Source organism: Lethenteron reissneri, chromosome 54 (genome assembly GCF_015708825.2).
Source record: "Lethenteron reissneri isolate LAM-NWPU_2019-01 chromosome 54, ASM1570882v1, whole genome shotgun sequence".
In the NCBI taxonomy this organism is placed as follows: domain Eukaryota; kingdom Metazoa; phylum Chordata; class Hyperoartia; order Petromyzontiformes; family Petromyzontidae; genus Lethenteron; species Lethenteron reissneri.
In genome coordinates, this window is record NC_083832.1 from 6,794,296 (window position 1) to 6,811,498 (window position 17,203).

Sequence of the window (17,203 nt, forward strand, 5' to 3'; positions counted from 1 at the left end):
TACCGAAAGAACCAAGAAGACGTTCAACGTAGTAATGCAATTGTTACTCTGGTTCTCTCGGTAAAGTCACGTGGGTAGAAAAATAAAATAAATCACGACGTGATGATGGACGCTTGTGTTGCGCCCGAAACGTCGTGATTTATTTTATTTAAACCTACGTGACTTTACCGAAGGAACCAAAAAGTATGGATTGCTGCAGTCACGAAAGCTTCAAATCAAGGTAATTGTTGCATGGTGAGTATGACTGTGTGTCTTGTGTGAGCAAGGTCTCTGTTCACAGCCGTGCATCGGTGTGGTTTTTGTTTGTATTAGTAAGACGCTTGTTTTATTTTGTGTATGAGTTTTTCTTGTGTTCGTAAGGTCTTTGTCTCCAGCCGTGCGTGAGTGTTTTGGTGCCACAAGGTGGCACTGACTGTCCCCATGCACATTCAACATTAGTCCGGCACGGTATCCATGCTGCGGCCTATGCCCTGACCCCGTCCCACCCCCATCACAGGTCGAGAACAGCTGGGCAATGCCCTGTGGGTGTCTCAGGGTTAATCACGAAAACCCTGCAATTCGCCAAGGGGCCGCCGTCCATAAATGACGTCACGCGATTTTGGACGATTTTTGACCCCCCCCAAGTCACATGGCGTCACAAAAGTCAGACAACCCCGCAAATATGACGTCACAAAGCTCTGCCCCCCCCCCCCCCCCCCCCCGTAATTTTTTGTTATTTTTGTTATTTTCGTTTGATGACCAGCCCTGGCTAACATCAAGGGCGAGTGGCATCTGAACCGGTCACAGGCCTCTCCCACTTCACGACCAACGCTGACCAGCAAAGTGAAATAGAACCAATATCCTCCGTCAACAATGTCACAGTATAGGAAGGCCTTCATCCAGCTGTCAACTGACAAAGAGCTGCACATTATATGTGTGTGGAAAATGCATTACGTATACAGGCAGGAGTGGAGTGGGCGTGCATTGGTTTGCACACTGCATTTTTAACCTGGCAACCTGGAGTTGACTCCCGCTTACATCCATCCCACGCTGACCGGCATGGTTCAATGCAGTCAAACAATTCCCATCACCAACGCGACGTGGAAGGACCTTCATCCCAGCAGGTCATTGGCAAAGGTGTGTGCATTAATAGATGTATTTTATTTTTTACATTACAATTGATATCAATGTTCTGTGCTCATTTTCAGAAACGGGGGAGCCACCTTCACCGACAAGACATCATCGGTGCGAGGAGGGGCCGCCACACATTTGAAACCATTGGGGGTGTTTGACAGCAGCACGATGCTTTTGTGTATTTAAGGGGGGGGGGGTGGGGCAGCACTTCAGGGGCCGCACTAAAGGCCACCAGGGGGCCGTCAGTGGCCCGCGTGCCTTGCAATGAGGAACACCGGTTAAGATAGACAGTAAGAGCAGAGGCGCAGTGGGGAACGCACTCTGTTTGAACCCAGGGACCTGAGGTTGATTGCCAGCCATGGCGAACATCACTGGCAAGTGATATTTGAACTGGTCGTGGGCCACACACCCTACCTCCCCACTCACCCCCCCAACCCCAACCCCAACCCAAACCCCCAACCCCCCCCCCCCAATTCACCGCAACCCACACTGACCCATGGCGATAAAGCAAGGTCAAACAATCCAGACACATTTTTTTATGGGGCCGCGTAAATAATTCTACGTGAATTTGTTTCAAAGTAATCGCAGGAGACAGCCAGGGTTTTCGGAGGATGCCATTGCACATTTATTAGATGTTAAGGATTCGATAGAAAAACGGTGTCGTATTCACGAACCCGTGCAGACCAGTGTGCTGAATTATGGTCAAACAAAAGACACATAACCACAACAGCATTAGGAGACCTTTATCCAGATATGAATTAACAATGAGCTCTACATTATTCTTATTATTGTAATGAGCCCATATGGATGGTGTTTCCATACGTTTGGCCACATCTGTCAACGTCTGTCGTGGCTTCCTTGCGTTAGCCGGTGTCTCCCGTCGCACCGCAGAGCAAATACAAAGCGCTCCTGCGAGTCGCGACGTGCAATCCACTCACCGGCAGTGGACATCAGAAGAGGCTTTGAAGGCGAGCCCCACGTGACACCCATACATCGTCGCCAAAACCCCTGCAAGATCGTTTGCGTCACGTCCTTTCTCATCGTGTGAGCGACCGCCGATCGTGATGTAAGTGTCGGCGCTTTCCAGGGCGCGTGCGAGCGAGTGCTTTTCGCGCGAACGCTGGCGGGTTGTTTTAACGCTGCGCTGACTTATTGAGAGACACTTCAAATGGGCTCCCGCTCTGTCCCGCCGCTCTCGGGTCTCCGGGCTGAAATGACAAAGTGGACAGATATTAATTCTGGCGGAACGAAGTCTGGGCCGCGCGCGTGGCGGCACTTGTGCGTCTCGGCCGTACACCAGTGCGTATGTGGCTTACGTAAACACACCTACGTTCTCTGTCTGCACGTATAAGTAAAAAAACTAATATACATGTTTTTTTTAAACACATCAGCCTTTTGGATTTTTTTCCAGATAATATCATCCGGCAGCATGAGTTTAAGCGAGCAAATCCTGGACCGGTTTCGACCTTGTGGGTGTCATCAGCAGTCAGGCTTGTTAAATGCTGTTGGGTTGTCAGATGGCTTTTGACGAGACAGACCAATGACTAGCAAACATTACATGTATTTGTGGATACCTCGAACGGACGTCAATCTTCGTGTTATTTCCCATGATGCTCCACAGCAATGAATAGGCGCTGACTGACAGCGCTCGTCCCAACAGTCCCACTGGCGATACGGGGCATATTTGTGTTCGTGGGTAGTAAGTGGTTGCACAGTGGTTCCCGCACTGAACTGTTAACCCGGCGACCTGAATTCGGTTCCCAATCACAGCTAACATTGGCGAGTAGCAGCTGAACAAGATTGTTTATTCTGACAACACCACCCCCTTGTTCTGTGTGCTCATCATTGACAAGCGATACAGCGGTACATCTGAACCGCTGCTGTTCCTCTCTTGGGTCAGCTCAGACTTAAGTCAGTGGCTGGAGCAGTGTGCAAACATCAGCACTGGTGAGACAAAGGTGTCTGTGCATGCTGATAGCCACAGAAGAACCATCTCGTGCACCGTGTCAGCCTTAACAAGCGCCCTCTAACACAATCTGCCCTAACAGTCTGTGTGGGCTATATATTTGTACGTGTGTGTTGTGCGTTAATTACTCACGGGGCAGCGATTTGACTAATGTATGTACGTTGAACTTCTTTCGCACCGTACGTAGCCAACCGCGGCGCTGATCGGAAGGTGCGGTTAAACCGACAAGAGTTTAAACCGGCGTGAAAAAAAAATCGAATGCAGAGAGAGTAAGGCATGTTTACCGCATTAATTTACGTTCCTGCCAAAATAACTCAAACTCGACCCATTAGCTCAGCCGTTCCGCGTCCAGGGCAACTTCTGTTCTGCTTACAAGTTCACATGCGCTGAGGGATTTGCTGCGTTGACCGGGTTCAAATATGCCAAGACTCTATGAAGACACACGATATGCACGCGTGCTTTGGCGAGCAATACGTCTTCTGTGCCTGACCTCCCATTAGGAAAAAAAAATCCACTACTTCCAGCTTGAACGCACGGCTCTACGCTAATGGCATGATCAGCAACACATTTTCAACATCCGTGCTGCTACAATGGAGTGAAACTCGTGGGCGGGTGATTTTAAGGAGACTTTTTCCACCTTCAGGGGTGGCTTAGAATTCCTAAGTTCGCATTCTGGTTATGGTCTTGAACATGCCCTTTGGCAGGGCCCGTGCGTTTATCCAAAAAGGGGTGAGGCTCGGCAAGGGCGAGTTTGAAATGTCTCTCCGAATTACACTGGTCAACACACTTTTTCTGGCATAAGGTATTCCAACGGTTTTATAAGGTAATTTTGGGGTGCTGATTCCAAACATGGCATCAGTTTTTGTCTATCACATCAGGTTTTTGAGATATCAAATATTGAATTTTCAATAAAAACTGCAGAAGAAAAATATAAAATAAATGTGCATATCTACATAAAATGATATTATAAACACACTATCCTAAAAATACAGCACCATATTTCAACACTAAAGCAGCCACTGACTCGCAACAACTTGCAATCATAAGTGACAGAGTTAATTTCGGGTAAAATCAATGAAAATGGGGTATGCCGATAGCATAATAAGTATAACCCGTAAAAACAAAGTTTTTCACTCTAAATCCTTTATATGCGTGGCGGCTAGAGTCCTCTCGTCCTCTGGCTTGAGATGGCTGCCACCTATGGGTCAGATGATTGTCTGCCAGTATTAAACAATTGGTAATTAAATATTTAATTTTTTTTCCCTAAACAGTGTAAAATTTTGGATTTTTTTTCACGAACATTAATTGTCTCGCACAACGAGTCTGTGTGCAAAATGTCAGCTCGATTGGATCACGGGAAGTGGGTTAAAAAACGACCGAAAGATTTGCACTGTCGTAAGCAAGCAAGCAAGCACGCAAGCAAGAAAGCGAACTTAATATAAAGGATTTAAAAATGAGATGTGATAGAGCAAATCTCAGATCAGATTTGGAATCAGCACCCTGAAATTAGTCTCAAACAGCTGCAAATGTCCAGGCCAGAAAAAAAAGGGTTTTTTTTGTTGACCAGTGTTTTTCGGCCATGCTGCTGCTGCTGCGTGTATTCCACCCCTTACGATCTCCTAGCTCTACCGTCAGGCCCACTCCTAAAAACCTCGTCCTGCCATCTCACGTTCTGCCTCTTATTTGTTCTCCCCTCCGCCAGCTTTAATTCCATTGTTAATTATAACCCATCGGTCAATCACATTCCATTTACGTTGTGGTTTTTTCACCTTTGTAAATTACACGTTATCCTGGTTTGAAATCTCAAATCTTCACTCGCTGGCTCATTCATTAGCCGATAACATCTCAATATGTAGAGGACCGCAAAGCTTGGGTAATTGTTGGTGTCGGCTAATCGAGTGGCTGCCTTCCAGCTTGTCTGTGGGTCCTCGTGCCTCTGAGTCGTCCTCTCTCCCTTCGAGAACGAGCAAATAATGTGCGGCGCGATACTACATTAAATAATAATGACCATATTAACAATTATTGTTTTTATTGCTCCGAATGTCGCCCCCTCCCCTTGTTACGTTAAAAATCCTTCTTTCCATCCTTTTTTGGCCCACTTGCAACTTCTCCACCTGATCTTCAGTTCGGGACCAGGTCTGTGACCTGCAGGATCCTTACCGGCAAAAATGCAAGAAACGCCCTCTCCAAAACGTAAACATTTCAACGTCAGCCCCTTTGCACGACATGTGTAAAAGTGCAGCCATTCAACGGGAAGCCCTACTTTGCGCAAGCCAGGATGGCCGGCAACAACAACAAAAAAACGTGAGCAGAGGATGAAAGCTCCCTCCCTGTGCCGTGTTGTTTGTTGAGTGATAACTGATTATTTGCAAAATAACCTCCCGTAGCACAGAGGCATTCCAAGACGTTGAATGGAGCCCTCACCTCTGTCAATGCATCTAGCAACACTCAGCCGTGGCCGCAAAGCAGCACTGAACACCTTTAACCCCAGAACACTTGCGTGCCGAATGACTGATGCTGGCCTATTGAACTGAGCTTCATGCAACTGAATCTCAGAAAACTCTCTCCCGTGTTTTAAAACAAAACCATAAAAAAAAACTCACCAAGGTGGACACCTCAATCGCCACCTCGTGTCAGCCAGGCATTCTCGGATAATAATTTTCGTAGCCGAATCCACGGCACGTGCGGGATCTCTCTCTTTCTCTCTCTCTCTCTCCTCCGGTGAGCCGATCCCGTGAGATCAACGGCGGCACGTGCCGGGAACGGAGCGGGCACACGCGCGTACTTCTTACAATCCGGCGTCCTCTTTCGGTACCTTCTGAGTTTGGCAAAAATCCTATCGCCCAGTTGATTCGGGTGTTTTTTTTTTCGTTTTTTTTCATTCGTGCCTTTTAGTTTTCTGGAGAGCACGCCCAATGCGTAATTTTGTTTTGCATTTGTCGTTAAACCCAGATATCATTTGCAAAATAGACTTCTGGCCTTAATTGCCAATTGATCACAATCAGCAGATGCCATGCTCAATTCACTGCTGGATGAAGGCCTCACCCAAGCCATCATCATCTCACAAGCATACATTTGTCGAGCCAAGTTTATTCGTTGACACGTTGATGAAATATTGCAATCAACTATTTTACTTTTGTGGTCAGTTACCCGGGCCTGTTAAAAATCGGTGGCCGCCCTGACATGTTGCTTCCCGAAGGTGGGAAACCCCCCTACAGGCCACGCCCAGCATCACATGCCTCATGGTGTGCGACCCACCACCTCCCATCCAGCGGTACACGTGGGAACAAAAGTGAGACTTTTGCAAACGCTTTTCGAATCGTCCGCTAATTGAGTAATCAAACAATAAGCGTTACTTAGATAACACTGGTCAACAACAACAAAAAAAAATTTCTGGCCTGGACTTTTGCAGCTGTTTTAGACTAATTTCAGGGTGCTGATTCCAAATCTGATCTCAGATTTGCTCTATCACATCTCATTTTTATGCTATCGGCATACCCCATTTTCATTGATTTTACCTGAAATTAACTCTGTCACTTATGATTGCAAGTTGTTTTAGTGTTAAAATATGGTGCTGTATTTTTAGGATAGTGTGTTTATAATATAATTTTACGTAGATATCCACATTTATTTAATATTTGTCTTCTGCAGTTTTTATTGAAAATGCAATATTTGATATCTCAAAAACGTGATGTGATAGATAAAAAAACTGATGCCAGATTTGGAATCAGCACCCCAACATTACCTTAAACCCGTTGGAATACCTTATGGCAGAAAAAGTGTGTTGACCAGTGTAATTAATTGAACAGCTCATTATCACCATCATCTGCCATCGTCAATCCACTGCTGGATGAAGGCCTCACCAAGCCGCTGTCGCCATGTCTCACAATCCCGCCATGCAACAATCCACCCAGCACACCTGCTCATTAAATTGATTTCATCACTCCATCTCCCACGGTGGGTATCCTCTTCGACGCTGCGACTCCGTTATTATACTTCACCGGTGGCCCCATTGTCCCTTCCCAGCAATGTGCCCTGCCAAATCTCACTTACTTTAGATATCCCAGCTCTATATAATTCCTTAACAAGCTTTAACCTTGGACAACGTCTAACCCACGTGTTCGCAAGTATACACGTACACACATTGTTATTCCTCAACGGGAGAAAACTCATAGCGGTTGCACTCTATGCAACAACAGGGAAAAAATGCTAAAGTTGTCATTAATGTCAAGGGCGGAATGGGTAGCGCAGACAAACATCTGCAAACGCCTTCTTTACGAGCCTCCTTGAGCCCAGAAGTTTGTTCATGGAAGGTCACGACTCGAAAGCCCTTCTTGTTTTAACAGCCTGCAATATGATGAAGAGCAGTGACGGAGCCTCACCAACCAGGGCTCTCTCACATATGGTACGCATCGGGCGGTGGCCATCCGAAAAGAAGCTGGATGGCTTCATCGAAATTTGCGGCGTGGATTGCCATTGTCCACCTTGAGCATGTTTCGCGAATAGCTTCGTTTACAACTACAACAACAAGCAATCCGTGTTTTTGCGTACAAAAATAACACCGCCTACAGCCCCTAATGTCGATCCACTGCTGAATGAGGGCAGCACCATTCAATGTCGGTCACGTGGATTCGCTTGACCCTGCTTCGCCACGCTGGTCAGCGCGGGTGTCGGTGGAGGCTGAGCTCACGACCGGTTCGGACATCACTCGCCACTGATGCTCGCCGTTGCTGAGAATCGAACCCACGTGTTCGTCTAAAATTGTGTCGAGCGATGCATTGAACAACAAAGGCTCACCCTCTTAAGCCTCACCTTACCATATGAATAAAAGTGTGCTGTACTTGGCCCTTCCCTCCCCCCCCCCCTCTCCAACCATTATATAAACGAAGTGGCAGCTCCTGCAATCTCTCATTTACTTGATAGAGCTGTAGTGGCTGTGACGGTTCCACCTGAAGACGGAAGCTTGTGTTGCCTCCGAAACGTCGTGATTTTTATTTTATTTTACTTTTATTAATTTTAATGTTTTACCTACGTGACTTTACCGAAAAAACCTAAGAATATGAATCCTTGCAGTCACGAAAGCTTCAAATCTAGAATTAATATTTTTGTACGTTCGTTTATTCAGCACATTTTTAATTTGTAAATGTTATCTTTTTTTTATATCACCTCCATCACCAGTAGCCGAATTAAATATTTGAATACATATTTTATACAGCTTTCATCATGAGATTTGACATTTGAAAATGCAAAATTTATATTTAATCAGTTTATAAAATATACAAGTATAATGGTAACATGGAGGTTGTCGCAGCCAATAAGGGTCTTAATGGCACAAACTTGGCCAGGTAATTGTGGCCTAACCAAAAACTCAATGCTCAGAATCTGAATCTGTATTTAGACTGGAAGAATCCGATGAGCACTGAAGCTCTTGTCCACAGATGTCAAGTCGGGGCAGGTCAGAAAGTTAAAACAACAAACAATACAAAAACACCATAAGAGTACAACATAAAGCAAAGCTAAGCAAGTGACTAAAACACATTCCTGCGGAGGGAGCTGGTAGGAACGTTGGGTTGCTCGGTCAATGGCCAGGGTCAACGGCGGTGTGGTGTATTCCGCAAATATGCCCGACTGTGAGGGCGGGCACAAGCCGGCGTGAGTAGGTTAAACGTTGAGTTTTATAAGGGCACCACGGGGTGACCAGCCCCACCCCTCCCACCCCCCACCCAGCCCCACCCTCCCCACCCAGCCCCTCCCCACCCTCCCCACCCAGCCCCTCCCCACCCAGCCCCTCCCTCCCCACCCAGCCCCTCCCTGCACGACGGACACAATAATCCCCTGTGAGCTGGTGTAACCAGGAGGTTCCTATACCAGTATAAATAAACGTACTATTATGAATTAAGTATCATAATCATCGTCAGGCACGCTCAATCCACTGCTGGATGAAGGCCTCACCAGGGTACCACCACCTCTCACGACCCTGTACTGTAACGGTTCCACCCAGCACCTGCACACACAAACGTATTCCATCGCTCCATCTCTCCGGTTTGGACATGTCCCCTCTTTGACGCGTTCCATGTGCGAACAAAATCTTGACAATTTATTTTCTTGTTTTTTTCTTCCATCGGTAAAACCATTTTTACACAACGCGTGCACGCAGCCCTTGGACAATCCACTGCTGGGTGAGGGCCTCCTCACACCCTGTGTGTGTGTGTGTGGCTCGTGGAAGTTATTTGAGCGCAGACAATTTAAGTAAGTAATTAATTGGCGTGTAAGCGTCGATTTTTTGTTGGTGGTGCCGCCGGTTACATTACAAAATCAACAGCATTTACATGCCGCAAACAACAGCGCGCTGTGGATCGACGCAAAGTAGCACGTCATTCCTTGCATTCCACGCGATCAAAGACAATTTGAAACAATTCCCTTTTAGGGGGACGCGGGCGGGGGGGGGTCTCTAGATGCCCGTGATGCCAGTGTGAAACTCAGACGTCGCGTGTGCAATTTCGCAAAAACAATTTCCGCGGTGTTGGGTCGACGGGGCGCGCACTGCGAGAGAAAAATCCGACTGTGTGAAGTGGAGACTTGAGAAATGTGACAAGAGAACAAAAGGACGGGCAAGCAAACCCACGTGCTGTATAACAGCGCTGTCGGGACCCGGTTCAGCGCCGCGTTGAAAGTGGGGGTTGTGTTTATACAACAGAAAAAAATGAACGCTTTTAAAGACATTTTACGAGTTGACTTCCACAGACAGAGAGACGGTAAGCGTGTTCCAATGAAGTGGCTCCGCGGTGATGAGATGTTAACTCCCTCGCCTGGTATACAGGAGGTCGTGGGGTCGATTACGACCCCGACCCTGACCCCTGCTGTGTATTTGGCGAGTTTTTTTGCTCTCCCCGTGGTCGCGTGGATTTTTCTCCGGGTCCCCCGGTTTTTCGCACAACATTTAGAATCAACGTTACGCGTTTAGAGTATCTGACTGCTATACATAGCTCAGTGGGCCTTACTTTGTACAATGCAAAAACATGTTTATATTAGACTGCAATTTTCTCACTTATGCGAAGCAACTTTTTTCCCTTGGCGGAGCTTGAACAACAATTCAAGCATTGACAAGACCGTGTACCTGCAGTCGGCCAAACTGTGGCTCGTGAGCTGTATTTGTCTCCTGGGCGACTCAATAGAGAGAGAGAGAGACGCAGATGATTTTCAACTTTCATCGTCTTTAAAAAAGACCGTCTTAGCTCAATGGGCTTCACTCGGAAAATCAACTTGTGATGCTGAAAAGCATGAAAAATGTTGTAAAAGCAGGAGGATCCTGAGGCGGGGAGGGCGAGGGCACTCACCCCCTGGCAATAGAGCGAAGGAGGAGGAACTCCCCAGGGTTCGGTGCTTTAGATCTCTACATTTGAAACCGCCACTGGCCATGTGACCAGTGGCGGCCTCGTGGTGGCTGCTCTGCCGGAAGTGCCGTGAGCAGGCAATGTCAGGGCTGCACTTTTACCTATATATATGATTTGTATCTATGAATGTTGAACTATTTTCTCACCGTGCGTAGCCACCCGTGCGAATCGGAGGTGCGGAGATAGGACAGAAAAATAAACACAAAAAGCCGTTCTAAAAAAATGAGTTTTAATCGAGATTTAACAGTGCATAGCTCCAGTGGCTTCCGAATATCGGAAGGAAGAGCGTTCCAGACGGCAGCAGAAGCGCATCTGAAAGCGCCACGCGATGCGGCGACCGCCTTTGTTCGATGGCTGAGCCAAAAGCCGCTGCTGCAATGATGACCGGAGTTCGCGTGATGATGGTTTATGTTCCTTGACGAGATCAACAATCTTCTTGGTTCTTTCGGTAAAGTCACGTAGAAGGGAAGTCTTTTCATTCAGACGCTGTCGCCTCGACAGACCTGGTTTTCACCTGAGGACGGCTGCTTGCGTTGTGGCCGAAACGTCGTGAGAATTATTTTATTATCTTTTTATTTTTATTATTTTATTACTTCCCTTCTACGTGACTTTACCGAAAGAACCAAGAAGATGAATCCCTGCAGTCACGAAAGCTTTAAATCGAAATTTTATTATATTTTATTTTTATTATTTGATTATTTCCCTTCTACGTGACTTTACCGAAAGAACCAAGAAGATGAATCCCTGCAGTCACGAAAGCTTTAAATCGAAAGAGATCAGCAATGTATAGTCGTGTGGTTAGTTTAGTCGCAAAGCACTTTGATTGATGGTTGACTGTCATAGAGAGAACTGACCTAAAGCAACCGAGCCTGGAAACCATTACCCAAAACCCCAATTCCACACACCACAGAACTCGAGTATGTGCTCCCTCCTACCAATACACAATTGTCCACGTGCTCAGTTGCCTCGAGCTGGTCACGCCGTTTTAGGTTTTCGCGGTTGACCTCCATAGTTCTCAGATGAGCATTCGGCTTAGAGCGCGTATTGTTCCAATTATCTCGGCTGTCTACGTACGGCGCGAAAGACGTTTCCCTACACATACAAAACATGCATGCAACATACGGAATCACATTTTGTATTTAGATTGCAGGAGGAATCCGATTAACTATGAAGCGTTTTCTCTCAGATCTCCAGTATGAACGGGTCAGCGAGTTGCAACAGCAAACAACAACAAAAACACGAATAGAGTGGTAAGCAAGTCACTAAATATAAGTAAATGATGCATGATTAATTATATAAGTCCGATTTATCAAGATTAAGGCAAGGCAGCAGAAACAACAAGAAAACAGCTCCAGACCACACCAAGCAGCAATTCCTCAATAAAGCGACACATTGACATTGAACCATCCATACACAGGTAGCGAACGATGTCCCACCGTTCCCAAAGAAGATCCCACCCAGCACGTGGGCCAAAACGTCGGACACCACGTGGGTGTAGCAGCAACCCGAAAACGCAGATTTGGGGGGGGGGGGGCTCGAGTTGGCAGCCTGAATTCGGGCGGGAGCAAGAGGCCGATTTTGGGCCGATGATTTCCCCTTCCGGTACCGGCCATCGTGTCCAACGTCGAGCAAGAAAGAAAAGCGTGAAAGAAAAAACCGTCGACAAATCTGTCAATTGGAACGTGCGTAGGATATTTGTAATCTTAGATTTGAAGGGCAGGCGGCTGCCCCACTCACAGGACAAACTCGAGTAAGTCAGTAAGATCATGGGGGAGAGGGGGGGGTGAAGCCGCTCCTATGGTTTACCAACTCAAGTTGTCCATCGGCCTAGAGTTGTGTCGGAAATGGGACTGACTCGGGCAGTTTCCTGTCGTCGGAGTGGCCGTCCATCGTGCGGAGGGACGAGAAAGGTTGCCACCTGTCCTGAGTTTTCCAGTAACATCCGATGTTTTTCTTAAGTAACCGATCTGAATATTCAATCTTGATTTGAAGCTTTCGTGACTGCAGGGATTCATATTTTTAGTTTTTTCGGTAAAGTCACGTAGAAGGAAAATACTAAAATAAAATGATAAAAATATGATTTCCCTTCTACGTGACTTTACCGAAAGAACCAAGAAGAATAATTCACCACTCAAGACGAACAATATATATGTGGTTCTCTAATTTTCCAGTTTTTGTAAGCTATCTTCCTCCCCACGATACGTCCCGTTTTTTTTTTGCATCTCAAAGGTGGCAACCATCGGTCGAAGAGCAACGCATTAATCGCCGCTCCATTGTTAATTTATTTTGAAAGTTCTTTCCGTTAATTAATAATAATGATCACCGCGATCACCATCATCATTAAAGTATGTATGTGTTTCTATTTATGCTAACTTACGGTGTACATAGCAGATAGTTTATATATTTGTATGCAGTGTGCAGATTGTGTTTGAATAAATATTACAAAATAAAAAAAAGAAGAGACAATCATCGCATAGGAATTCCAAACCTTGGTCACGTTAATTGCATTCTCTCTCTCGTTTTTTTTTTACTGCTTAAAGGAAATCGCCAACAGAGCCCCCTACGTGTGTCTGAACTACAGCGGAGAGTCCGATGACTCACCGCTCTGTGGGGGCATTACGATGCTGAAAATATGCTGCCCGATCACTCCCCCGTCCGTAATGAGTCACGCAATTCTCGCTCTCCGCTCGCAGACCTCGGCTCGGATAACAACTTCGTAGTCGGACGGAGTCGACTGTGTTTGACTACCACCTATTGGACGCAGCTGCGAAGAGCAACTTAGAAATACGGCCTCGTAGGCAGATCGTTATACTGGTAGGAACCTCCTGGTTTTACCAGCCTACAGGGGATTATTGTGTCCGTCGTGCAGGGAGGGGCTGGATGGGGAGGGGCTGGGTGGGGAGGGGCTGGCTGGGGAGGGGCTGGGTGGGGAGGGTGGGGAGGGGTGGGGAGAGTGGGGCTGGGTGGGGAGAGTGGGGCTGGGTGGGGGGTGGGAGGGGTGGGGCTGGGTGGAGAGGGGCTGGTCACCGCGTGGTGCCCTTATAAAACTCAACGTTTAACCTACTCACACCGGCTTGTGCCCGCCCTCACAGTCGGCCATATTTGCGGAATACACCACGCCGCCGTTGACCCTGGCCATTGACCGAGCAACCCAACGTTCCTACCAGCTCCCTCCGCAGGAATGTGTTCTCTGAGTGTGTTTCACCCACGAGTGTGTTCAGAAAGCTGGGGATTGGTGGATCGTTGCGGGAAGAGTTCCTGTCTGACCCACACGTTACTGATCATCGTTGTCTGATTCACATGTAACTTAGGGGCCGTCCATAAATGACGTCACGCACCTAGGGGGGGGGGGTCAGACATTTGTGACGATGTGTGACGAGGCTTGAGAAATATGACGTCACATCAAAATGCGCAACTTTAAATACACATAGACAACACGTTCTACTTAATTAAATATACTTTTTTTTATAAATGTTATCTCCTACAACGAGTGTAGCGCCACATTAAATACGCACTACAATGACAATAGTTTAAAGCCATTTGAAGCATGTCTTCTTTGGAAGGGGGCAGAGCTTTGTGACGTCTATTTGAGGGGGGGGGCTGACTTTTTGTGACGTCGTGTGACGAAGGCGGGGGGGGGTCAAAAATCGTCCAAAATCGCGTGACGTCATTTATGGACGGCCCCTAACAGAGCAGCATCAAGGCGAGATGTCTGCCAGACCGTCGACTCATCCTCTGCCGCAGTCATTAATAATATAGCGAGGTTTTTTTTTACTGAAAGAATCAATAATAAGTGGACATTATAGACTACCAGTACACTCACCCAGCTTAATAATCAGGCTACAGTCTACATTATAGACTACCAGTACACTCACCAAACTTAATAACCATGCTACAGTCTACATTATAGACTGCCAGTACACTCACCCTGCTTAATAACCAGGCTACAGTCTACATTATAGACTACCAGTACACTCACCCTGCTTAATAACCAGGCTACAGTCTACATTATAGACTACCAGTACGCTCACGTTATGGACGGCCCGTTATCATCGTTCTCTGATTTCACATGTCACTGATCATCGTTCTCTGATTCACATGTCACTGATCATTGCTGTTTGATTCACATGTTACTTATCATCACTCTCTGATTCACATGTTACTGATCATCACTCTCTGATTCACATGTTACTGATCATCACTCTCTGATTCACATGTTACTGATCATCACTCTCTGATTCACATGTCACTGATCATCACTCTCTGATTCACATGTCACTGATCATCACTCTCTGATTCACATGTCACTGATCATCACTCTCTGATTCACATGTCACTGATCATCACTCTCTGATTCACATGTCACTGATCATCACTCTCTGATTCACATGTCACTGATCATCGCTCTCTGATTCACATGTCACTGATCATCACTCTCTGATTCACATGTCACTGATCATCACTCTCTGATTCACATGTCACTGATCATCACTCTCTGATTCACATGTTACTGATCATCACTCTCTGATTCACATGTTACTGATCATCATTCTCTGATTTACATGTCACTGATCATCACTCTCTGATTCACATGTCACTGATCGTCGTTGTCTGATTCACATGTTACTGATCATCACTCTCTGATTCACATGTCACTGATCATCACTCTCTGATTCACATGTTACTGATCATCATTCTCTGATTCACATGTCACTGATCACCGCTGCCTGATTCACATGTAACTGATACCTGTAAACCCCTTATTAGTGCCGACCTTATTACAGGACCAATTCCCACCTTATTGGTCACCGCGTGCCCTTATAAATCTCAACGTTCATCCTTCAAAGTCCCATCACCACGAGGGAGAAACACAAAGAAACAGACAAAAAAATTGGCCTATTGAAACGGCAGGACGCTGTATGGACCTGAAAACTCAATTTCCATGTCCAAAAACACGGGGTAAACCGTATGGGTTGACAGCTATGCGTTACCTAACATCGCAAATTCTATTGGGCGAAGGCACAATGCTCCAACACGCAGCTCAACCTGGAAAACCTCACCTGGCTCTCGATCTGCATTCGTCCATCAACTGTTTGTTAGATAAGCAAAGGACAAAGACACAGATCCACCGCGCCCCCCCCCCCCTCTCTCGTATCGCTTCAACAGGCTGTCTGTCGGGGCGAGGGCTGTTCGTGATCCGCACACGCATTTAGCGCACATTGCTCTCATGCTACAGTGCACTAAGTGCGCACGCTCGACACATCCACATATTTTTTGTCGTCGGCGTCAAATTGGACAAATTTTAGAATGCTTTTAGGCCGCATGTGCACTAATTAAAATAGGCTCCGTGTACAATAAGAGTCTGTTGGTGGAGCATGAATGATTCAAAACATTAAACAGGATACACCTGCAGGTTGCCACCCTTTAATGACTATTTAATGAGAGCATTCGCTATAATTTGGAAAATGTGTCTGCTGTAATCGAGGCGCAATTGTCAAATTACGCTCCATTGAAAAGACCAAAAAGTGTTCATGTATTTTGAAAATAATTTCCCTTTGAAGTAGTAATTACCTTCTTGTTATGCACAGCTACATTATCTGTGTGCATTCAGCGATTTAATTTCAGGATGATGTGCTATTATTTAATATAGAATTTGCCACAATTGTTTGTAACCTGTGCACTGTAGTGATACAATAAATAATCAACTAAACTTTGAAATTTCCACGACGTAGGGCCACAGAGTTCCTCTGGTCAACAAAAAAATAATTCTCTGGCTGGGTGCTCACAAAGCAATTCAAACAGATAATTAGTTTTTTACCCTTTAATCTGGCAACAAAACTGACACCTTTTTTACAATGAGTCATGTTTGCATAGACCACAATACCTGCAGTCATAATGCAAACAAAAAACATAACTCTGATAATGTATGCACTGTCCTTGAAGTTGATTGGTCCACACCCAAGACAGCTTTCCTTAGAGTCTAGTCTCACATGGTGTTGGACTAGATGACGCCAAAAGGCGCGTACATTATCAGAGTTATGTTTTTTGTTTGCATTATGACTGCAGGTATTGTGGTCTATGCAAACATGACTCCCTGTAAAAAAAGCTGTCAGTTTTGTTGCCAGATAAAAGGGTAAAAAACCAATTATAATAGTTTTCACTGGCAAATGAGGTTCCAATGGTGCAGTTCAAACAGATTAGTCAGAACTACTTCCAAATGAGAGAACGACGGTCCCTCTCAGAGGCAAAGGTCGCAGCCCTGAAAATTCCTCGCTCACACCACTGCGGGCAGAAGAGGCCTCAACAAAGACGGCGGCCGGCTGGAACGCTCTTTCCTTCCGATATTGGGAAGCCACTGGTAGCTGTGCACTTTTAAATATTAGATTGAAAACTCGTTTCTTTATAACTGTGTTTTTGTGTTCAGTTTGTTTGTTGAGTGTTCTTGTCCTTCCCCCTGCACCACCGATTAGCACGGTTGACTACGCACGGTGCGAAAGAAGTTCAACATGTGAGAATAGGTTTTCACCTTTTTTTTCTGGCAACAAAACAGCTGTGTTAAGATGTTAAAACACCAAACTGAAACCTTTTACGAGGAATCACGTCTGCATTAACCACAATACTTGTGGTCAGAATGCAAACAAAAAAACATACTCTGATAATATTTGCATTGTCTTTGAAACTGATAGGTCCACACCAGAGACAGCTTTCTTTTGAGCCTCGTCTCAAAAGG

The 17,203-nt window shown here is 46.0% G+C and overlaps 1 protein-coding gene across 1 annotated transcript in view; it reads left to right on the forward strand.

Moving 5' to 3' along the window:
* Positions 1–1,906: 1,906 nt before the first annotated feature.
* LRTM1 (leucine rich repeats and transmembrane domains 1) overlaps positions 1,907–17,203 on the forward strand; it is a 42,646-nt gene continuing 27,349 nt past the window's right edge. Inside the window, 2 exon segments of the mRNA XM_061573944.1 lie at positions 1,907–2,108; positions 2,111–2,179. Coding sequence (XP_061429928.1) covers positions 1,907–2,108; positions 2,111–2,179 — 271 coding nt within the window.